Below are 24,956 nucleotides of genomic sequence, written 5' to 3'. Positions count from 1 at the left end.
ATCAGTGTTATCACGTAGACAGGTGTTCTAGAGATCCGTCTTTCCAGTCAGTCATATTCACGCGAGATTACATTTGCAGAGTGGTGCAGCGCGTGCCATGGAAGTCATTCTGGCGCCCGTGCCACTGATGATCTCGAGAACACAGGATAAAACTTTACAATGAGTGGTCCTAAAAAAAGAAAAGTGGACAGTGAGTGCAGGGTGTTCAATAAAGAATGGACAACTAAATATTTTTTTGCTGAAGTCCGATCAAAGTCTGTATGCCTTATTTGCAAAGAAACCGTTGCAGTTTTAAAGGAATATAACATCAAATGGCACTTTTCCTCCAAGCATGCTAATTATGCTAACAACCAGTCAGCGCAAGCACGGACAAATACAGCTCAGCGGTTGCTGAGTGAATGTGAGTATTAACACTTTCTCTTTTTAAAACTATGTTGGAGCTGTAATAAGATGGTAGTCACATGTTTACAGACATCATAATATAAAAAGTATACCGTAAATCCTCTAATATAGGCCGGGGCCTTTATTTCACTCAAGTGCATCTTGGTCCAGGCCATTATTGGAAGGAGGCCAGAATTAGAGGCAGGCCTCTATTTCTATTTGAGCAAAACAGACTACCAGTGGAATGAATAAAAACGAGATTTTGTGTCTATTTGAACCTATAAAATAGGTTGATGCTTGGTTGCCTGGTTACCACCAGACCTACCGGTAATCACAATCAGGGGCGCCTGCAGGGTTGAACTGTAAGGTACGCACTAGCGGTGTAATCCCCCCCACAAAAAAAAAAAAAACGCTTGCGTGCTGCAGTTTCTATGAAGAGTCGATCTATAGGCTTATACACAAAACAACGATAGAACTTTAACTTGAAATTGAACAATAGCCTTCCATGAACACAGGCTGATATTTGAACAACATATGTGAACTACACACGACAATAAACAATAAACTCTTTATAGCCTCGATTAGAATCTAGTGAACTTGCTCAGCACTACCGCACGCACAACTCTGACACACACTGTAGCGCAACGTGGGGTACATAGACTCGTTGAAAAACTCCTCGGGTATTTTTCTGAGTTTACCGAAAATCAGAGTAGAAGGAGCCACCCACCCTCTGTCTGGTTTGAAGCGGTTCTGTAGGACATTGAGCTTTACAGAGTCCGGTGCACATTTTAAGGCATCTGGTTGAAGTTTACCTATGTCTGATAAATCTGATGTCAGTGATAGCGGGCTGACTCGTGGCTCATTAGTAAAGCTATCTGATGGCTCATTTGTCAGCAAGGTGGAGCAACCATCTACTTCTGATCGTAAGGGACATGGGGAGATGTAGGTGTTCTTATATGAAATTCACTGGATGTATGGCTAGTTTCAAACTCAGAGGTAGATGAAGGCAATTCCCTCAAAGGAACTGAGCTAGCATCCAGCTGCAGCGTACTGCTGCTAGGTTGCGGAGGAGTGGAAGCTGCCGGTGCCGTGTTACTAGCTGATACTGGAGAGGACTGGCAAGCAGATGACACCCCTGGATCACTGCTTTTGGACTTTTTCGTAAAAGTCTGAAACAAGCTCGTTTGTTTCAGGGTTCATTTACTCATTTTTGACTCGCTTCTCAATAAATTCTCGCACAAGCTCTGACTACTGACGATTGTCTGTCTCCGTTTCTCAAAACTGGAGAGAATCTCAGTGGTGCAAGAAAAGTATATCTGCATTGACCAATGAGCTTTCTTGGTCACGCACACCCCGCCCACTCCTGAAGCACACAAATGCGCCGGCACACACACGTCTCTCTCTCTCTCTCTCTTTCTCAAATTATGTTGCATTGCCAAAGCATTCAGGTAACAATTATAATTAAAAAAAAATATCTCTCTCCCCAAGGTACGCCTAGTGCTTACGGCCATACGCCTGGCGGCGCCACTGATCACAATTGTCTTTCAGATCGGAACGATTGTGTAAGGCCACTATGATCTCAGAAACATCGTTGGTTATAGCCCCGGCCTGTATTAGAGTCCGGCCATTATTTACCTCCTCCGACAGCGAGACCGGCCAATATTAGAGTCCCGGCCAGTAATGGAATACAGGCCAGTATTAGAGGATTTACGGTAACTCTTAGTAATTTTGGTTGTCGTGGGTGGCTGCTGTAGTGCTGGTGTTTGTTTTTAAGTACCATGTGCTTTTGGGTGTCTGCTCCGCCCCTCATTTATGTCCCTGTCTGCTATTATAGGTGTATTATGAGCAGCTGACCTTGCTTCTGCTTATATCTGTTCCTGGACTTTTGCCTGTGGAGGTTATTCTGATCTATGAGTGGCCTTTTGGAATATGAAAACCTGTTTGGAACCTGTGTTTTGATTTTTTGAGGACTGGAAATATTTCAGCGAGTGACTTTGAACCTGAAAACCAGTTTGGAGTTTTTTGCTTTCTTGAGCTGTTTTGTCTGATTTTGTGGGCTGGATGGATCCAGTGCCAAACCATTGAACTGCAAATATGTTGGCATGGTGTGGTACCCAAACTGTTGAACTGCAAACATTTTGGAATGGTGTGGTACCTCTCCTAGTAATGGTGGTTGGTTGTACTGGCAGGCTGGAAGTGGATGGTTAAAAAAAAAAAAAACACTCGGGTGTAAATCTACGAGTTCAGTGAAATGTACAAAAATTATATGTACTGATATGTAATTTAGTTCAATTTAATGATATGCAATTTAGTTGTATGTATAAAATGATACAAATACACTGGCATCCTACTCATCCTGGCAGCTCAAAGATGTAATTTAAGAATTAAGTGTGCTACTTTTCTTACTGTCACGTGTGTGTGTGTGTGTGTGTGTGTGTGTGTGTGTGTGTGTGTGTGTGTGTGTGTGTGTATTACTTTTCTGGATGGATCCAGTGCCAATCTATTGAACTGCAAGCATTTTTCTGCTCTGCCTTTGTTGACTGAGAACTAAAATAAATGTCAATCTGATCTGCATTTGGGTCTCTGTCAGTGAAGGCCTTACAATAACACTAAAGCTTTTCCGGTTTATGGGCCTGTACCCCAAGAGCATTCTTAATCTTCTCCTGATATTTTTTCATATAGTTTCTTCTTTGTCTCCTTTTTTTGCGTTGTTCTCTTTTTGTTAATTCTCCAATCGTTTTTACCACACCTCTCTCTTTTTTTCTCTGGTATCTCTCCCGGTCTCTTTTCAGTCGCTCTTCATATTTCACAGGGTCTTCTTTTATCCTGTCCCTGTAGGCTTGCAACCTTTCTTTTGTGGACTTGCGTGGCATCTTGAAAACAGATAAATTTACTTCAATAATAGAATTCATAGTCAGGGTACATACATTAACCCATTAAGACACGGCCCCTGTTATAAGTTTGTTGTTATCGGAATGACAATGACCAAGTCATGATATATGACTAAAGACTCTTTAATGTCATAGTATTGTAGTACTATAGTAACAGGTTTTCAGCAAATAGTAAAGTGTTCCACTGGTGGAACGGCACGTATTATGGGGTTAATATTGAATCATTTAATAAATAAATTGCAGTTTGAGTTGTGCGACTGTACTCTGTGTGTGTGTGTGTGTGTGTGTGTGTGAGAGTGAGGGTACACTGCCGTGGTGGTTGGCCTGGACATGGGCTCTCTGTGAAAGGGAGATGGAGTGTGTGGAACAACATGGACTATACTGGATGTGATGGGCACCATGAACTTTGTGTGTGTCAGTGAGAAGTGAGCTATGAGTGGGGTAATGTGAAGGGGCATGAGGTAGTTGGGGTCTATGCGTGTCTGTGTTGTGAGAGAGCATTGAGTGATGTGGATGTGGGAGAGCATGGACAGGATGTGATGGGGGAGAGTAGACTGAGTGCGTGAAGTGTGTGCATAGGCTGAATGTGTGGGGAGAGCATGAGATGAGTGTGTGAGAGAGCAAAGGCAGTGTATGGGGATCTAAGAATTTCGCCTACATGCATAAATGTAATTTCCACCACACCATTGTAATTTCCACCCAAGAATGCAATGTGGTGGAAATTACGGTGGTGGAAATTACAATCCTACAGTTTTTTGAGGAAAAATCTACGCTAACATCTTATATTAGCTAAGAAGTGTTATCTAGCATTTTGTGCACGCAAAATACATCTATGTGCGTTAAAAAAACAACTTATTTACAAACTCAGTTGACGTTACGGCATGTTTGGAAATTACATACAATAAAAATATTTTCATTTCAAGCTATATTTACCTTGGCTTTTCTTCAAAAGTTGATGGATGAAGTCAAAATTCCCTCCATATCAGACATGTGCTCTGGTGTCACTGTTCATCTCCATAGAAACTACCCAAACAATCTTTCATACAAACTTTTTAAAGGGACATTACAGTGTTGTGGTGGAAATTACAGCAACAGTGTGGGACAACTACATTTGGTTAAAAAAAAACACAAACAGTTGAATGACCTCGAATATCCCAATTATGTTTTGATTATTTTACTGATACTTTATTCAGTGACATTTTAAAACATTAGAAAAAACATTTTTTTACAATTAATTTTTATCATTGAAGATCAAAAGTCTGGGTGTGGGACAACCACAAAACAGCAACATTTGCATATATAATGATGTTGAAAAAGGTGAAAAAGTCATCATACACTACCAGTACAAATTTCCTAAAACACTCTCATTGTAAAGATAACTATAAAGGTGTGAAATTTCCCTTTTTTTCTTTCTTTCATAAAATATGATCAAAGGACATAAAAGTGCCCGTAGTCTAAGAATCACCCCTATATGTTCTACCCAATGTTTAATCAGCACCTGGGTTAAAAGCAACCCAGATTGGGTGTTTTTTGCCCAGTGTTTTTTAGTGTTGTACTGTAAATATTGCGAATGGATCAGAACCTGGTTCAGAAAAATTCCAGTTCACGGAAAGAGCTAAGACTACCTAACTATTAGAGTCCTGAAAAACAAACAAACATCTGTTTTACATCTGTTAGCCATGTACAACAGATGTTGTAAGTGGGGTGTGTGGGACAGCCCTTAGTTTCCACCAATAAAAACTGGTAGTACTTCTGTGGTGGCTGTCTATAAAACCAGCCTCATCACTACACCGCACATTTCAGTGCATAATTTAATCATATTCCTGTAGGGACTATTTAATCTGAGGCACTTCTGAAAGGTATTTATCTCATTATTTTTCACAAGCATTTCTAATGCACTTCTAATATACATATTTATGAAATGTAATTCAATAATTTTTTAGAATTATGCAGCAGGTGAACTGGTCCTTGTGGTTTCTATAGTTATAGAAAATTGTGGCATATATAATTTTTAAATAGTTTTTAAATGTTTTGTTGTTGTTTTTTAAATGCTTGTTTTGCATTAATGGGATCTATTAATTCTTAATTTGTCTTATTATTTTTGATGCCACTGCCATTTATTATTACCCTAGTCTTATATATAAAATCTATCTATCTATCTATCTATCTATCTATCTATCTATCTATCTATCTATCTATCTATCTATCTATCTATCTACACTCAAAAAAAAAAAAACCATTGGATTTACTTAACCGAGTTATGGCAACCGGTCCCACGAAACTGTGTTAATTTAGATGTACTGAATACAGTTATGTTGAGTTTTTCAACACATAACTGTATTCAATACATCTAAATTAACACAGTTTTGTTGGACCGGTTGCTATAACTCGGTTAAGTAAATCCAATGTTTTATTTTTTTGAGTCTATCTATCTATCTATCTATCTATCTATCTATCTATCTATCTATCTATCTATCTATCTATCTATCTATCTATCTATCTATCTATCTACTTAAAAGCCGATTTCTGAATTATGGCATTTGCATATTGTTTGGGTTATTTGGGGCTTCGTCTCCTTTTATGCTTGTCAGCTTTATTAAAAGTGAGTAAAAGAACAGAGTCTTCTTTAATAATGACCTAATGACCAGTGAATGCTGGAAATGATCAATCCAGCATTGATCTGCTGATGTTTACTTTTCTATGTTCAACTGAACTTTTCTGCCATGTGTGTTCTCCTGACATTAAGGAAAGGTTCCTGAGAGGTTCATCTCATCTCATTATCTCTAGCCGCTTTATCCTGTTCTACAGGGTTGCAGGCAAGCTGGAGCCTATCCCAGCTGACTACGGGCGAAAGGCGGGGTACACCCTGGACAAGTCGCCAGATCATCACAGGGCTGATACATAGACACAGACAACCATTCACACTCACATTCACACCTACGGTCAATTTAGAGTCACCAGTTAACCTAACCTGCATGTCGTTGGACTGTGGAGGAAACCCATGCAGACAAGGGGAGAAAATGCAAACTCCACACAGAAAGGCCCTTGCCGGTGATTCATATAGTATCAGTGATTTGTAGTATATTCATCGTACCAGTCAAAAGTTTGTACACCTCTACTCATTTATAGGTTTTTCTGTATTTTGACCATTTTCTCCACTGCAGAATAATACTGAAGACACCAAAACTCTGATACAACATCTGGAACACATATGAATTTATGTGATAAACAAAAAGTGGTTAAAAAAATCATATTTTATTGTTTGTTTGTTTGTTTGTTTAGAGAAAATGTCACGTGTTGGGGGAATGAACGGTTTTCACAGAGATGAAAAGTTCAGTGAAATGAACGGCGACAGCGTGAGTGGAACGGGTGGAAACATTGTCACTGTTCTGAATGATGGGACGCTGGCACATGCTCCGTTCAGCCCCATTAAACTGAGAGCACGCAGGCAGTGCTGGAGTGTGCGAGTGTCTGAGATGGCGAAGAACACACTCAATCCTATCCGCGCTATCGTGGACAACATGAAGTGCACCCCGAACCCTGACCAGCCCATGATCGCCCTGTCCATTGGTAAGACAACGGAATACACATAACCGATATATTCCAGATGACTTCTAATGGGTCGCTAGTTTTATTATCATTCCTCTGTTTATTCATTAGAACGAAATATTGTTTCTTCAGGACTATGGTGAGAAAAAAACATAATGTGGCACAATACACAGCACTACATCAGAGTAAAGCTATCTACAATGTGTAATATGTAAGCGGGCATGGTGTCAGTGACATGGTGGTGCCCTTTCCATGCCAAAGTTGATTGTTTTCCTATTACAGCTCATCCTGAAACATTCTCTTCCTCTTACAGCCTATAGTTACTTGCCAATGATTACATTTTTTTAATGTACAATATATGTTAGGTTTTATTATTATGTAGGTTTATAAATAATTGTAATTCTTGACCAAGAAGGCAGTAATTTATTTGTGACAAAATTAAGGATTAATTTATGTTCAGTTAAAATGACCTTATGTCTCGGCTGGACATTGTTTGGGAACATTTTCCTTATTTTGATTTGATCAGAGATGTGTCTGAACGGCGCCAAGGTCTGCAATGATGTCAGACACACCCACATACACTCACAGCTGCATATCCAACGTGTATTTGGGATTGAAAGTTAGTTTTATAGTTTTAAGTTAGTTTTATAATTACAGAATATAATTTAGGATTGTTAAGAATTTATGATTTTAATATTTTAGCTTTTCATCCTTTAGCTTTTAGATCCTTTAAACTATTTCTGTTTAACTTGGCAGTTAAACAGAGAAGTGTTACGAGAAGTGTTCTCCTGATGGTGGACTCATGAACATTAACATTAGCCAATGTGAGAGAGGCCTTCAATTGCTTAGAAGTTACTCTGGCGTCCTTTGTGACCTCACCGACTATTACATGCCTTGCTCTTGGAGTGATCTTTGTTGGTCAAACACTCCTGGGGAGGGAAACAATGGTCTTGAATTTCCTCCATTTGTACACAATCTGTCTGACTGTGGATTGGTGGAGTCCAAACTCTTTAGAGATGGTTTTGTAACGTTTTCCAGTCTGATGAGCATCAACAACGCTTTTTCTGAGGTCCTCAGAAATCTCCTTTGTTCATGCCATGATACACTTCCACAAGCATGTGTTGTGAAGATCAGACTTTGATAGATCCCTGTTCTTTAAATAAAACAGGGTGCCCACTCACACCTGATTGTCATCCCATTGATTGAAAACACCTGACTCTAATTTCACCTTCAAATTAACTGCTAATCCTAGAGGTTCACATACTTTTGCCACTCACAGATATGTAATATTGGATCATTTTCCTCAATAAATAAATGACCAAGTATAATATTTTTGTCTCATTTGTTTAACTGAGTTCTCTTTATCTACTTTTAGGACTTGTGTGAAAATCTGATGATGTTTTAGGTCATATTTATGCAGAAATATAGAAAATTCTAAAGGGTTCACAAACTTTCAAGCACCACTGTAAGCAGCCTACTAATGAATAGTTAGTTGTTATAGCTTACTATCATTCATTCATTCATTTATTCATTCTCTATGCCGCATGTCCATTGCCAATCCCAGCTGACATAGCACTAGATGTGGGGTACATCCTGGACATGTCACCAGTCTATCCCATGGCTAACACAGAGACAAACAGTCATCCAGGCTCACATTCACACCTATGGGCAATTTAGAGTAGCCAGTTGACCTAAGTCATATGTCTTTGGACTATGGGAGGAAACCAGAGCACCCCGATGAAACCCATGCAGGAACAAGGAGAACATGCAAACTTCACATAGAAAAGCCCCAGTTGATAGGCAAGTTTGAAACCACAATCTACTTGTTGTGAAATGACAGTGCTAACCACTGCACCACTTACATTATGGGAGCTACAAACAGTTGTTCCCTAACCAACCTCTCATTTTTCACTAGTTAAGTTAATAAGACAAAAAACAACAACAACAACAACAACAACAACAAAAAAATGCAGCTTGTTATGTTCCCAAAAAAACTGGAAAACTTACTGACTTTAACAAATCATTGATACTGGAGACTCCTTCCATTAACGTTACATAAGCTTCATCTTACATAAAAAGTCACCACACTAATGATTACAACTTTTTCTTTGTTGAATAGCAACACATTATAATTCATTTATTATTAATAGGAGAGAACAGGGAGACGGGACAATTTCAATTCCCATAAATTAAATTCAACCAGTTAGGTTTTAGGTTCCATCAAAAGTTAGATGTTGCCTTTTAGGCTACGTTCACACTGCAGGCTGAAGTGACTCAAATCCGATCTTTTCGCCCATATGTGACCTGTATCCGATCTTTTATTGACAATATGAACGACACAGATCCGATTTTTTCAAATCCGACCCAGGCCGTTTGGATATGTGGTCCTAATTCCGATTCCTATCCGCTCTTTTCGTATGCGACTTCAGTCTGAACCGCCAGGTCGCATTCATCCGACTTACACGTCATCAACAAGCCACAAACGTCACTATTCTGCGCTGAAGTAGGCGGCGGGTCTCTCAAAAAAAGTTACAACAACAAGGCGCGTAATCACGGGCGCAGATAGAGGGTGGGAGTCGTCCCACCCAGATTTAAATTCACCTCGCTCAGTCCCCCCCACTTATAGGGAGGAAAAAACGTCTATGCTGTCTTTCTTTGCATAAGGCAAACCTCACGGAAAAATCAAAAGACTAATTACCATTCGGTTTACTGAGGTGCACAGCAGTGTATACATAGTTGCAACAACTCACATAAAACAAAACTACGTTCACACTGCAAGGCTTAATGCTCAATTCCGATTTTTTGTGAAATCCGATTTTTTTGTGAGGTCGTTCACATTAACAAATATATGCGACTTGTATGTGATCCTCAGTATGAACGAAAAGCGACCTAAAAGTGTTCCGCATGCGCATTGCAGGATACGACGACGTCACACGCAGTGAGCATGGCCAGTGTTTACGGAAGTAAAACCGCCCGGTTGCGGTATGACCCATCCAATCTAGCTTGAATAGCTGCATCCCCCCAAATGGAAATCAGCTCCCTAACCTCTGCGTCCTTCCATTCAGAACCTTCACAGCCCGAAGCGTCCCTCGCATTGATGTCATGCGCAGGGGCGCAGATACGTTTTTTGAACTGGGGGGGACAAAAAACTGGGGGGGACAAAGCTGCCAGCAAACCAACCCCAACCCCGATATGCTTGTCAAACTTGTTGTTAGTAACCATAGCAACCAAGCTCGAGCTCGCAACCTGTGCAGTCTGCGCAGCTCAACCAACCGAATATCAGTCTTTTTGTTTTATGTGAGTTGTTGCGACTATGTATACACTGCTGTGCACCTCAATAAACCGAATGGTAATTAGTCTTTTGATTTTTCCGTGAGGTTTGCCTTATGCAAAGAAAGACAGCATAGACGTTTTTTCCTCCCTATAAGTGGGGGGGACCGAAAGAGGTGAATTTAAATCTGGGTGGGACGAGTCCCCCCCTCTATCTGCGCCCGTGATTATGCGCCTTGTTGTTGTAACTTTTTTTGAGAGACCCGCCGCCTACTTCAGCGCAGAATAGTGACGTTTGTGGCTTGTTGATGACGTGTAAGTCGGATGAATGCGACCTGGCGGTTCAGACTGAAGTCGCATATGAAAAGAGCGGATAGGGATCGGAATTAGGACCACATATCCAAACGGCCTGGGTCGGATTTGAAAAAATCGGATCTGTGTCGTTCATATTGTCAATAAAAGATCGGATACAGGTCACATATGGGCGAAAAGATCGGATTTGAGTCACTTCAGCCTGCAGTGTGAACGTAGCCAAAGACTGATATTCGGTTGGTTGAGCTGCGCAGACTGCACAGGTTGCGAGCTCGAGCTTGGTTGCTATGGTTACTAACAACAAGTTTGACAGGCATATCGGGGTTGGGGTTGGTTTGCTGGCAGCTTTGTCCCCCCCAGTTTTTTGTCCCCCCCAGTTCAAAAAACGTATCTGCGCCCCTGCGCATGACATCAATGCGAGGGACGCTTCGGGCTGTGAAGGTTCTGAATCTTCTCAATGGAAGGACGCAGAGGTTAGGGAGCTGATTTCCATTTGGGGGGATGCAGCTATTCAAGCTAGATTGGATGGGTCATACCGCAACCGGGCGGTTTTACTTCCGTAAACACTGGCCATGCTCACTGCGTGTGACATCGTCGTATCCTGCAATGCGCATGCGGAACACTTTTAGGTCGCTTTTCGTTCATACTGAGGATCACATACAAGTCGCATATATTTGTTAATGTGAACGACCTCACAAAAAAATCGGAATTGAGCATTAAGCCTTGCAGTGTGAACGTAGCGTTAGAGTAACCGACTTCCTTTGGAGCCACGAAGCTGGACACTGCAGTAAGGTCTGTGCACTTTAATATTTTTGTCAACCAAAACTTGTATTTTCTACTTCGCCTCCACCTCCATTCTGTGGTGTAATGTACACTGGTGGATTCATGATTTGTTCGGAATTAAAGTATGTAGCCTCGAGCTACCATGTATAGTGTTATTTATTAAACTTAAATTCTGGGGGAAAATATTTAAGGACGTTTTTTTTTTCAAAATGGCCAGATAGGGAGAGTTGGGATAGTTCATGTTACAGGTTATTTCTTGTGGTTTACAAATATAAAATTGTTTAGAATTTTTGTTTAAAATGTGGCATGTCCCTGCATGAGAATTAAACTTATTTCATTCCTTCTTGAGAATGGAACTGTTTTGTCTTGTCAGGTTTTGGGTAAACTGACATTTTTCTATCGCTGTACCAGCATGGTGTGTTCATACAGTTCATATGTTACAAGTTTTGATAATAAATAAAAATTAAACACGTAGGTCTAGGTATTTTATTTTTGTCCCAAATCTCCCAGCATAATGTCACATGTCTCTCCTCAATGTCTCATGTCTTCCTGCAAAAAATAATGACAGAAAAAGTGAAGCCTGAAGGCCAGCAAATGTGACAAGCTGAGAAACTAATGTTGTGGTAAGAGGGTATAGTAAATACTCTCGAATGTAATATGAATGTGACGCTACCTGCAAAGACTTTCACACAATCTACAAAAGCCGAAAACTTGTCCCAAGTCTCCCTGCTCTTCCCTATTCTGTGCCATTTGCCATACAATTTGCTTTATAAGCTGTTACTATAGAAACAATAACTATTGGAGTGAGTGCATTAATATAAACCTATGGTATGAATTACAGCACACACTATTGTCAGAGCTGCTGTTATATATAATTAATTAAAACCTGTTTAAGCTGAAAAACATACTGGATACTGCATAACACATAATAATACCTTAGATTAGAACAATATTAGAAGAATAGAACATGCAACTTATTTTAACATCAAAATGTTTTGCCATTCATTTCCACTTTGCCTTCACACAAGAGTCAATTATCCATCAGTTTTCCTTATGTCTCTTTTTGTTTTCCTCAGGTGATCCTACAGTATTTGGAAACTTGCCGACAGATGAAAGTGTGCTACAGGCTGTGAAGACAGCTGTAGATTCACACAAATACAGTGGCTATGCCCCTGCAGTAGGTGAGGCATCACACATCCCAGCCTGCTCAGTCTAATGCAAAGTATGGCAGGATAACATAAGAATCCTAAAAAACCTAACCCTGCCCCTAACTTAAGTTTAAAGTTTGTGAAATTTTCTAATGAATCATGGAAATTGTTGAATGATGGCAAGTGTCCATTAGTAATTAAATATTCTTTAAAGATTTACCATTGTGTAGCTTTGATTTATTTATATACATATAAAATACTAATGTACAGTGGGGCAAAAAAGTATTTAGTCAGTCACCAATTGTGCAAGTTCTCCCACTTAAAAAGATGAGAGAGGCCTGTAATTTTCATCATAGGTACACTTCAACTATGAGAGACAGAATGGGGGGAAAGAATCCAGGAAATCACATTGTCTGTCTGATTTTTAAAGAATTTATTTGCAAATTATGGTGGAAAATAAGTATTTGGTTAATAACAAAAGTTCATCTCAATACTTTGTTATATACCCTTTGTTGGCAATGACAGAGGTCAAACGTTTTCTGTAAGTCTTCACAAGGTTTTCACACACTGTTGCTGGTATTTTGGCCCATTCCTCCATGCAGATCTCCTCTAGAGCAGTGATGTTTTGGGGCTGTCACTGGGCAACACGGACTTTCAACTCCCTCCAAAGATTTTCTATGGGGTTGAGATCTGGAGACTGGCTAGGCCACTCCAGGACCTTGAAATGCTTCTTACGAAGCCACTCCTTCGTTGCCTGGGCGGTGTGTTTGGGATCATTGTCATACTGAAAGACCCAGCCACGTTTCATCTTCAATGCCCTTGCTGATGGAAGGAGGTTTTCACTCAAAATCTCACGATACATGGCCCCATTCATTCTTTCCTTTACACAGATCAGTCATCCTGGTCCCTTTGCAGAAAAACAGCCCCAAAGCATGATGTTTCCACCCCCATGCTTCACAGTAGGTATGGTGTTCTTTGGATGCAACTCAGCATTCTTTCTCCTCCAAACACGACAAGTTGAGTTTTTACCAAAAAGCTCTATTTTGGTTTCATCTGACCATATGACATTCTCCCAATCCTCTTCTGGATCATCCAAATGCTCTCTAGCAAACTTCAGACGGGCCTGGACATGTAGTGGCTTAAGCAGGGGGACACATCTGGCACTGCAGGATTTGAGTCCCTGGCGGTGTAGTGTGTTACTGATGGTAGCCTTTGTTACTTTGGTCCCAGCTCTCTGCAGGTCATTCACTAGGTCCCTCCGTGTGGTTCTGGGATTTTTGCTCACCGTTCTTGTGATCATTTTGACCCCACGGGGTGAGATCTTGCGTGGAGCCCCAGATCGAGGGGGATTATCAGTGGTCTTGTATGTCTTCCATTTTCTAATAATTGCTCCCACAGTTGATTTCTTCACACCAAGCTGCTTACCTATTGCAGATTCAGTCTTCCCAGCCTGGTGCAGGTCTACAATTTTGTTTCTGGTGTCCTTTGACAGCTCTTTGGTCTTGGCCATAGTGGAGTTTGGCGTGTGACTGTTTGAGGTTGTGGACAGGTGTCTTTTATACTGATAACGAGTTCAAACAGGTGCCATTAATACAGGTAACGAGTGGAGGACAGAGGAGCCTCTTAAAGAAGAAGTTACAGGTCTGTGAGAGCCAGAAATCTTGCTTGTTTGTAGGTGACCAAATACTTATTTTACCGAGGAATTTACCAATTAATTCATTAAAAATCCTACCATGTGATTTCCTGGATTCTTTCCCCCCATTCTGTCTCTCATAGTTGAAGTGTACCTATGATGAAAATTACAGGCCTCTCTCATCTTTTTAAGTGGGAGAACTTGCACAATTGGTGGCTGACTAAATACTTTTTTGCCCCACTGTACATTCCGCCCCACCATATTGGATTTTTATCATATTTTCACATTTTTTCTCATATATTAGAAAATGTGTAATATTAAAATGATTGTCATTTCTTTGATCTTAATATTATCAGGTTACCATAAGAGCAGAGAGGCTGTGGCGAACTTCTACAGCCAATCAAGTGCTCCACTGAAAGCTGATGTGAGTGAGTGAGCCATTTTCCAGATTTCTTTATTGTATGTATGTATTTCCTAAATCTGTCTTGTCCTTAGGATGTGATCCTGACCAGTGGATGTAGCCAGGCTATCGAGTTGGCCATCAATGTGTTGTGTAATCCAGGAGACAACATCCTGGTCCCTTGCCCTGGATTCTCTCTCTACAAAACCCTAGCTGTGTCAATGGGCATCCAGGTCAAACTGTACAAATTACTGGTATGTAATTGTCGTGAAAAGCCACAGTGCAAGAGAGTTTAACAATAAGGAGGGAAGTGTTTTTTTTTTGAGGAATCAGGAAAGTGTGATATCTTCGGTGTACATAATACTCATACAGTGGTCACACATGACCCTGTCACACATAATAGGGAATAATTTCTGCTGTAACCCTGCATGTACATTGACAATGATACTTGCCACTAATGCTGAAGCACTGTTGCAAACAACAGCGGAATCCAAACACACAGCATGGACTCAAAGATAGAGAAAATAAGAGTAAGTTGACTGTTTGGTTTCAGAGGTGAAGGTGAGGACTTGCATCGACAAAGGCAGAGGGTTGAGAGAAGCTTGACCAGGAATCATAGTAAGACCATGTCAGTGAGAATGCAAAGTCCTAACCACTAGACCACCAGGTAGTGAATGTGGGTGGCAAACCGGGTCAGGGTAGGGATGAAGGCGGGGTGTGAGGAATAAACAAGGAATAAACAGGAAACACAAGGAATAAACAGGAGGCATGGCCAAGATTATGACGGTAACCTCCCAAGAGAGCCCCCAGACAAACAAACAAGTTTGCCTGGATTGTCCCATTGGAAGTCCTGGATGAAAGAGGGGTCCAAGATGAAGAAGCAGGGGACCCAGGTGCACTCCACAGGACTGCATCATTACTAGTCGTGAGGTATTGAAAACCCCAACCCTAATGGTGCATATCCAGTATCTGCTGGAAGGTGTAAGCCTGGTGATCATTGACGACCCAGGCAGGTGGAGGGGGATCAGCTGGAGAGCACAAAGGACTGACAGACACAGGTTTTAACTAGGAGACAAAATTCATTTGTGAGATGAATTGGGGTCCCTGGTCTGAGATGATGTCTGAGGGGATTCCACGAATAGAGAAAATGTGATGAACTAGGAGGTTGGCTGTCTGACAGGCTGTAGGGAAATTGGGAAGAACCACAAAGGGCACAACTTTGGAGAAATGGTCTACAAGGTTGGGTACGACTGTGTTACCTTGGGAAAGGGATAGACAAATGAGGGGATAGACAAAGTTGAGTGCTGCATAAGTCCAAGGGTGGACAGGGACCTGGAAGACTTTTCTGTGGGTACAGACAGAAACAAAGGCACAAGTGTCAGCATTTGTGGTGGGCCATCAAAAATGTTGCTTCAAGAGGGACAAGATGCGACCGATCCCTGGGTGGCAGACAAACTGGGAAGTGTGCCCCCACTGGAGAACCAAGGAGCAGGCAGGGTCAGGCACAAAGAGGCAATTGGAGACCATTACTTGGGTCAAGTTGGGTCCATTAGGCTTCTTTAAGAAGAAGAAGAAGGAGCCTTTATTTGTCACATGCACACTCAAGCACACAGTGAAATTCATCCTCTGCATTTAACCCATCTGAAGCAGTGAACACATGCACATGCACACACACTCCCAGAGCAGTGGGCAGCCACACAGCGCCCGGGGAGCAATTGGGGGTTAGGTACCTTGCTCAAAGACAGTTCAGCCCAAGGCCGCCCCATGTTAATCTAACTGCATGTCTTTGAACTGTGGGGGAAACTGGAGCACCTGGAGGAAACCCACGCAGACACGGGGAGAACATGCAAACTCCACATAGAAAGGCCCCCGTTGGCTGCTGGGCTCGAACCCAGAACCTTCTTGCTGTGGGGCGACAGTGCTAACCACTACACCACAGTGCTGCCCAAATAGTTTATTTAATTGTATTTACATTAGAGGCATTTATCCAGAGCTAAGTACAACATACCCAGGAGCGCAGGTGGCCAAGTGGTTAGAGCGCTTGACCGCTAAGCGAACGGTCCCTGGTTCGAGCCTCGGCTCGACGGGGATCTGGGGCTCGCTCCCTGTCCACCCAGCAGTGAATGGGGACCTGGTGGAAACACTGGGGAAGTTAAAGGCGGCGAGGAAAGGAACTGGCCACCCTACCTCACTATGCCAATGGCCCAGGACAAGTGCGCTCTCTAACAGGCACTCCCCCAATGTACGAATCGTATATGGGACTCCCCTTTGCTACAACATACCCAGAGCAGCCTGGGGAGCAGTTGGGGGGTTAGGTGCCTTGATCAAGTGCACTTCAGCCATTCCTGCTGGTCCAGGGAATTGAACCAGCAACCTTTTGATCCCAAAGCTGCTTCTCTAACCATAGCTTAACCACGGATTCGATCTCCCAGGTAACTGCAGCCACAACACAGGATGATTGGAGGATGGCATCCAATGGTCTTTTTTACTTAGGAAGGTTCCTAACTGAGGGAAATGACTGGGAAGTATCTAAGTGGCAGCGATCGTAAGAGCTGTTTGAATTCTCTAAATGCTAAGGAAAGGTGCTTCAATGTTTACTTTCCTATCTCCTTTAGCATAGGGTACAGTGGACCATCCTTTACAAAATGTTGTGGTAGCAACATTTAAAGTGACACACCATCACTTCCTGGGCACTATAATCACTCAGGACCTTAAGTGGGAGACAAATAGCTGCTCTCACCAAGAAAGCACAGCAGAGGATATACTTCCTGTGGCAGTTGAAGTTTGATCTGCAAAAGACAATGATGGTGCACTTTTACACCATCATTGAGTCCATCCTCACCTCCTCTGTCACCATCTGGTACGCTGCTGCTACTGCCAGGGACAAGGGCAGACTGCAGCGCGTCATTCGCTCTGCTGAGAGGACGAATGGCCGCAACCTTCCATCTCTTCAAGATCTGTACAAGACCCTGAGGAGAGCAGAAAGGATTATGGCTGACCCCTCTCACCCCAGACACAAGCTTTTTGAATCACTCCCCTCTGGTAGGAGGCTGTGGTCCATTAGAATCAAAACCTCACACCATAAGGCCAGCTTTTCCCCACTGCAGCTGGCCTCATCAATAAGGTCAGAGACTCCCACTGACCCTAACTTCACACTTCTTATCTGTAACATTAATGCACTTTGTCTCTGAACTGTGATTTTGCACACTGTGAACTTTTATTGCACATTCTGGCACACACTACACAGTTTGGCTATTTATTGAACCCACTGCACATATCATGCCTCTTCTCCATCTTCATCATGTGATGCATTTTTGCACATTCCAGGACATACTGTACAGCTTGGACTTCAACAACTCATGCACACACCCCTTAAAAATGTCCACGTTTCAAATTTGTATATTTTAGATTCTTGTCATTTTCTATTCAATGGACATGGCTACTTTTGTCTTTGCTAAATTCTTCTATCTTAACTGTTCAAGCACCAATCACCAAAGCAAATTCCTTGTATGTAGAACGTACTTGACAGTAAACTTGATTCTGATTCTGATCAGCACACCATTCACAGAAATAAAAAAAAATTATATAAATTATTAAATAATACATTTATAATAGGGCGGCACGGTGGTGTAGTGGTTAGCGCTGTCGCCTCACAGCAAGAAGGTCCGGGTTTGAGCCCCGTGGCCGGCGAGGGCCTTTCTGTGCGGAGTTTGCATGTTCTCCCCGTGTCCGAGTGGGTTTCCTCCGGGTGCTCCGGTTTCCCCCACAGTCCAAAGACATGCAGGTTAGGTTAACTGGTGACTCTAAATTGACCGTAGGTGTGAATGTGAGTGTGAATGGTTGTCTGTGTCTATGTGTCAGCCCTGTGATGACCTGGCGACTTGTCCAGGGTGTACCCCGCCTTTCGCCCGTAGTCAGCTGGGATAGGCTCCAGCTCGCCTGCGACCCTGTAGAACAGGACAAAGCGGCTAGAGATAATGAGATGAGATGAGACATTTATAATAAATATTTAAATAATACAATAATTGGTATTCGTCAATCAATATAAGTGGACAGGAAGGGCAGCATGAGCAACCATTCTCAATGTGACAATCATTTCGTTTCAGTTTCATGACTGTGAGCTGATATTCCTTTGTTATTTCAATTCCAACCTTGGTAATGAGGTAATATCTTTCATTGTGTTGTCCACATTTCTATAGCCTGCATAAAACAACATGGTAAGAACACACACGGTGAAGATGCGCTTTTTGTAATCCACCTTCGAGAACATTGTAGTTTCATATGGCAGACCCACATCAATAACATGCACCATTGCGCAGCCTAATGTAAGTGCATTCAGACTCTCTTAGCACTGAAGTTGTCTTTTCCTACATCCTTATGAATTCTCCTTCACATCTTTCCTTGACCTCATGATGTTTTCCATCGAGGTCAAAGGAAAGTGGTTAGGAAAGGACATAGGGCAGACTATTGGAATGCAGCCCATGGCAGACACATAATTTTAGACTATTTGTCATTTCTCTTTGAATAAAGTGACTATATAACAACACAGCTGTCCAGGAAACAAGTAAGAAGCCAAGTGTGCAGTTATTTTTCGTTTCTCAAACATGACAGATCAAAATTTTTCTCTTGCAGTACAATCCAAACCCAATCAGAATATGTAAGTCTGCATGTGAGAAAAAAATCAGCTCGACTCAAATAAAAGTTTTCTGGCAGCCATTAACTAAGACAATAAATACAATTCAGTGATGAATTTAATCAGATAAAGCATTTATCCTGATGTGTAATTTATCATGGTTCTTTGTTTTTAGCCAGATAAGTTCTGGGAGATTGATCTCCAACACTTGGAGAGTATGATTGATGAGAGGACAACCTGCCTGATAATCAACAACCCATCCAACCCATGTGGCTCTGTATTTACCAAAGAACACCTGCAGAACATCCTCTCAGGTGTGTACAGAATGATTCAGTTCAACGGAGTGCAAGATCATTTCAACTAAAATTATTTCATTAATTCAGCTTAGTCTATTTGATTATGCAATGTTTTAAGTGTACTTCACGTTAGATGAACCTGTTTGTCCTTGAATATTAACCTATTTGTTTGTGCTGTGCTGTAGTTGCCTCAAGACACTGTGTCCCTATCCTAGCAGATGAGATCTACGGAGACATGGTGAGTGAGCAACACCGAGATCACACTACGCAATCTGTTCTTTTTTCATAGTATTGTCACCTTAATGGGGCATGTTATGTTGGTGTTAAGGTTTTGTGTTACCTCCTCAAAGATGATTATTTTTCTATAACATCACACCCCATTCTCATAGAGGACAGTCATCTTATACCACAGCAATTTGGCAGTGATTACTATGCTTTATTTATTCACAAACAATACTTCATACTTTTTATTTGTTTATAGTTGCATGTAAATGTTGAGGAACATCCAAAAAGCCTGCCCTTAAACTTTCTCATATGGATGATAACTTAGTTTTAATTCTGACTGTTGTGAAGCATTGACACTGGAGATGTCCTCCAAGAATGTTACAGAAAGCTTCACCATATCAATGATATGTATACAGAGCAGGGGTTCTGAACCTTTTCTGCTTTGAGGCCCACCTACGAGTCAGGACCCATTAAAAAAGAGCCCCAATTATTTTGCCTCATCTATTCTATTAGAATCTAATAATTTACTGTAACATGTATTAATGGGATGCGACATCACTCCCTGTTACAGATGGGAGTCAAGGAATTAAATAAATGCAATAAAAACCAACTGTTTTTAATTGTAGGCATTGTATTTAAAACTGTATGGATGTGCCAGAAGCCAACATAAAACCATGCATGCACAGCATTCTCACTCAAAAGGGATTAATGATCCAAAAGTGGAGTCTGGTCCATTAACACAAGAACTTATTGCCATGTTTGTGTACAGCAAACAAGCAAGTTATTAAAACCAAGAAGTCCACTCAAAAGAAGTAGATATAGAAACCACTCAATGGGATTAGATCCTTACACGCTAACAAAGAAGGATTTTTCCTATGAAAGAAAAATTTACAAGCTAAATTTGACATTAGTAGAATAAATTTTGCCTATTGTAGCCATAACTAAATACAAAGACAATAGTTATGTTTACTATTAATTAATTTAATGTGGGCGGCACGGTGGTGTAGTGGTTAGCGCTGTCGCCTCACAGCAAGAAGGTCCTGGGTTCGAGCCCCGGGGCCGGCGAGGGCCTTTCTGTGTGGAGTTTGCATGTTCTCCCCGTGTCCGCGTGGGTTTCCTCCGGGTGCTCCGGTTTCCCCCACAGTCCAAAGACATGCAGGTTAGGTTAACTGGTGACTCTAAATTGACCGTAGGTGTGAGTGTGAATGGTTGTCTGTGTCTATGTGTCAGCCCTGTGATGACCTGGCGACTTGCCCAGGGTGTACCCCGCCTTTCGCCCGTAGTCAGCTGGGATAGGCTCCAGCTTGCCTGCGACCCTGTAGAAGGATAAAGCGGCTAGAGATAATGTGATGTGATGTGTAATTTAATGTGAAGATAATTAACAAATAATCAACAGATTTTAAGGACTTTTTTAAAAGATCGTGTATATTTTTCGTCTTTTGTATTAGTAATGATTTGTATCTGTACGTACACGACCCCGCCAGCTCTGCTGATCAACTTATTGTGTTTAAATAAAGTCATTCATTCATTATGAGTTGGAAAATGATCCATCCGTTGAGTTCCCCGACATCTCAGACTACCTGGTGCTGCGGACATCGTTCTACACGGACAAACAGATGAAAACCTGGAAGAGCATGGAGCCGTACAACTTTTTATATGTGGCTGGGTTAAAGATCTGCGGATCAGGACACTACAAGATTAATCCTGTATCATTTTTGCCCGGGTAAATAGGAGTTTCTGGACTTTTTGTATGCATCTTTGATCAGGTTGCTAGGACGCTACAAGTTTTAGTATCGGGTGTAAACAAACCACAGCCGCTTGATTCTCAATCCTCCCTGCTCTTCTCTTCCAGCAGGCATCACAGATCCATATAATTTACCCACAAACGTATTTATTTATTCAGCCCACTGTGCTCTCTCTCGCTCTCTCTCTTTCTGTCTCTCTGTGTGTGTGTGCACATGCTCATGCACACGTGCATTCGTGTGGGTTAAATGTGACAAAATAAAGGCTTGTTCTTCTTAATTTACCCACAAATGTATTTATTCCACTTGAAAAGTATACGGCAAACCAGCTACCGGATTTGGGACACTACAACATCCTGAACTATTTAGTATTTGGTTTAAAACTTGAAAAAAAAATTGCGGCCCGCTAAATGGCGCTTAATGGGCTGCGGCCCAGTGGTTGAGTAACACTCCATTAGAGCAAATAGAAAATGAATCAACATCATCTGACCAATCATAATCGAAAATTTAACAGTGCCACTGTATTTATTTCATCACTAAACTACTCAGATAAACCCTCAGAGTCCCAGAAAATAATTTTATACTAAGATTTGTCTCTTTAATATCTGCAGTTAAAGGTACAATATGCCAGACTCAGGAGATGCGTTCTAAGGTGCAGTTACTGTCACTTCGTATTTTTTTTTTAAGTTTGCAAGATGTTTGTGGCATTGCACACTTTAGCTGTGTTCACATATATACCGGTACGATAGTGGTATAACTGTATCGATACAAAGTATACCGGTACAGTTTAGTGCATCTGTCCACACTAGCGAGAAATGTTTGCGGTTTTCTTTCACGGTAGTTGAAATGCGCTTGCGCGAAATGTTTACATGGTTACCAAGTAACTTCCTTCCGAGAATATATGGCGGATGAAACAACGTGTGTGTGCTTTTTGTTTTCAATGTACAGTCTGTATTTCTGGTGGTCATTTATTCAGTCGAATTGTATAAAACGCGCGAGGCAGTTGAGAAAGAAACAAAGAAAACGAATCTCCGTTCTTCACTAACTGTTCCTGGCATCGCTCGTCTCCCCAAAGCTCCAACAAACACATAACTTCGTAAAGCCTTATGATGCACACATCTCTGATGTAGTTGTAAACTTTTTCCTAGGTCTTTCCCAACTGTGAGTTTCATTCCCTGGCTCCTCTCAGCAGTGATGTACCCATTCTGTCCTGTGGTGGTCTAGCTAAACGCTGGCTAGTTCCTGGATGGAGGCTGGGCTGGATCCTCATCCACGATCGAAATAACATCTTTGGTCCAGAGGTGTGCTAACTGTAATAACTAGGAACTTGTATTAAGTGTATCAACAGCATTTTATTTTCATCTTGCACATTTCTCACCAAATCATTTTAAGATTCGAGAAGGTCTTGTGAACCTTAATACAACTAGGAACTTGTATTAAGTGTATCAACAGCATTTTATTTTCATCTTACGCATTTCTCACCAAATCATTTTAAGATTCGAGAAGGTCTTGTGAAGCTTAGTCAGCGCATTTTAGGAGCCTCTACAGTTATCCAGGGGGCGCTAGAAAGCATCTTTAAAAACACCCCCTCAGAGTTCTACCAAAGTACAATCAACTTCATAAAGGTAAGAAAACAAGTCTAACTGATTAAAAATTGAAAATGTGTTGAGGTGCCAACATAACTTTGTAAAAATCAACCTCTAACATGTATTTAACCTGTATGGAGTCATAACCTTTTATATTATATGGACATGAGTACTGGGAAATACACCACTCATATTTTTCATACGAGCTACGTTGCTCTCTTTTCCAGTTTTTCGATGTCCATTGGTCTGTTTTTCTCTTGCAAATATGCGTGAAGAATATCCAGTGAAATTTTGGTAGCCTTTCGGGTGTTCAGCGCGTCTTTCTCTTTAAATCTTCCACTTTTAATGAAGCAAACCTCGCCACCATGTTTATGTACAAACTGTCCAAGTCACTCACTAGCACGGAAGTTTTATGTCTCCGATGTGTCTCTTTTCCAGTTTTCGATGTCCATTGGTCTGTTTCTCTCTTGTAAATATGCGTGAAGAATATATAATGAAGTTTTGGTAGCCTTTTGGGTGTTCAGCGCATCATTAGTTTCAGTTTTCAGTTTATTTATTTCATGCTTAAACTGAATACTGGATTAGGCTCGTCTTCTCTGTCTCCCAGCCGACAAAGAAATTATTGTGCACATGCGCAGCAGAAAAGTTTGGATCTTTGCTTGAGCTCCAATGTGTGATGTCATGTTGTCTTGACAACAAGCAATATTATAACAATATTGCATGCTCATTCTCCATTGGGGAGAGTGGTGTAATACATGGAGGATAAGCAATATGATAATATTGCATGCCATCAATAAACCCACTAGAAGGGAATAGAATATATGTTTTTTTCCATGGAAAAAGTGGTCTGTATGTATAATAATTCCCAATATTTCACTCTGATGAAATATTTCACTCACAATGTTTTCCTGCTGATTAGATGTGCATTTTCAAAATGGTGAACTGGTTCAAAATTAAAATTCTTTTGATTAACTTGCATTTTTTTTGTGGATGTGTCCATATAATATAAAGAACATTACATGGTGGTGTGAAGATATGAAGTTTATTTTCTCATGTTGAAAAATATATAATTAGTTTGCTCCGCTCACTCGTGAAATATACGGTCACCACTCAAAGATAAACTTAATATCTTCGCGTGACTGTGTAATATCCTCTATCAATGCTTTGATCTCCTTTATATTTGATTGTAACTTTTCATCATCTCCTACAGTCAAATGCAGATCTGTGCTTCTCAGAGTTGTCCGCTATTCCTGGTCTCAATCCAGTATTGCCGTCTGGAGCCATGTACCTCATGGTAATATTTATTGGTGACCAAAACAAGTTATAGTTATACCGGGGTCATTTTTACAGCAGCTTGTAATTGTCATCATATAGGAAGATAATATGTATCTGTGCTCAACTTTAGGTTGGAATTGAAATGGAGCACTTTCCAGAGTTCCAGGACGATGTGGAGTTCACAGAGCGGCTAGTTACGGAACAGTCCGTGTTCTGCTTACCTGCCACGGTACATCACTCAACTCTCCTCAATCTGTTATCTGTTCTACTTGTGTTGTAATATAAGAAAAAATGAGTAGTAGTTCACAAAGTTACTGTGAAAATGTCCCTTTTCAACTATGCATTCTATGTGGCAAAGCTGTAGAAGATGATAAACACAATATATAACAGTTATACTTCTATCTACAGGCATTTGAATACCCAAACTTCTTCCGGATTGTGCTGACAGCTCCAGAGGAAATGATGTTGCAAGCATGTGAACGGATCAGAGAATTCTGTGCATGCCACTACAAACCTCAAATCTAACACAGCAATGACCTGGACCAGTAAAAGAATGTATACGTTTTTTAAATTGTCCATAATACCCTGCTTTGAATACCAAACATAATACTATACTCAACAAAGAGTATGGTTTTGTCATCTGTACTGTTGTGCTTGGTTTCATAATTGCCCAAAATAATCTGACTTAAATTTGTTAACAGAAAACAATCTGATGTGGATGCCAGAAATGAATCGTTGTAAAACAGGGATGAGCTTCGCCTTGCTACCTCATTTATACTATATTATACAGTATATGCTATGCACCTTTTCTTTGCTTTTTATATGGCCTAAT

General features: G+C 41.1%; 1 protein-coding gene across 1 annotated transcript in view; it reads left to right on the top strand.

The window, feature by feature from the left end:
* Positions 1 to 24,673, top strand: part of tat (tyrosine aminotransferase) — a 28,109-nt gene extending 3,436 nt beyond the window's left edge. Inside the window, 11 exon segments of the mRNA XM_060922909.1 lie at positions 6,555 to 6,842; positions 12,263 to 12,367; positions 14,324 to 14,391; positions 14,463 to 14,621; positions 19,176 to 19,314; positions 19,482 to 19,534; positions 22,412 to 22,564; positions 22,760 to 22,888; positions 24,060 to 24,143; positions 24,255 to 24,353; positions 24,533 to 24,673. Coding sequence (XP_060778892.1) covers positions 6,555 to 6,842; positions 12,263 to 12,367; positions 14,324 to 14,391; positions 14,463 to 14,621; positions 19,176 to 19,314; positions 19,482 to 19,534; positions 22,412 to 22,564; positions 22,760 to 22,888; positions 24,060 to 24,143; positions 24,255 to 24,353; positions 24,533 to 24,673 — 1,418 coding nt within the window.
* The last annotated feature ends 283 nt before the right edge of the window (positions 24,674 to 24,956 follow it).

This window comes from Neoarius graeffei, chromosome 6 (assembly GCF_027579695.1).
Source record: "Neoarius graeffei isolate fNeoGra1 chromosome 6, fNeoGra1.pri, whole genome shotgun sequence".
Taxonomy (NCBI): Eukaryota; Metazoa; Chordata; class Actinopteri; order Siluriformes; family Ariidae; genus Neoarius; species Neoarius graeffei.
The sequence above is the reverse complement of the archived record's forward strand: the minus strand, read 5'-3'. Positions and strand labels throughout refer to the sequence as shown.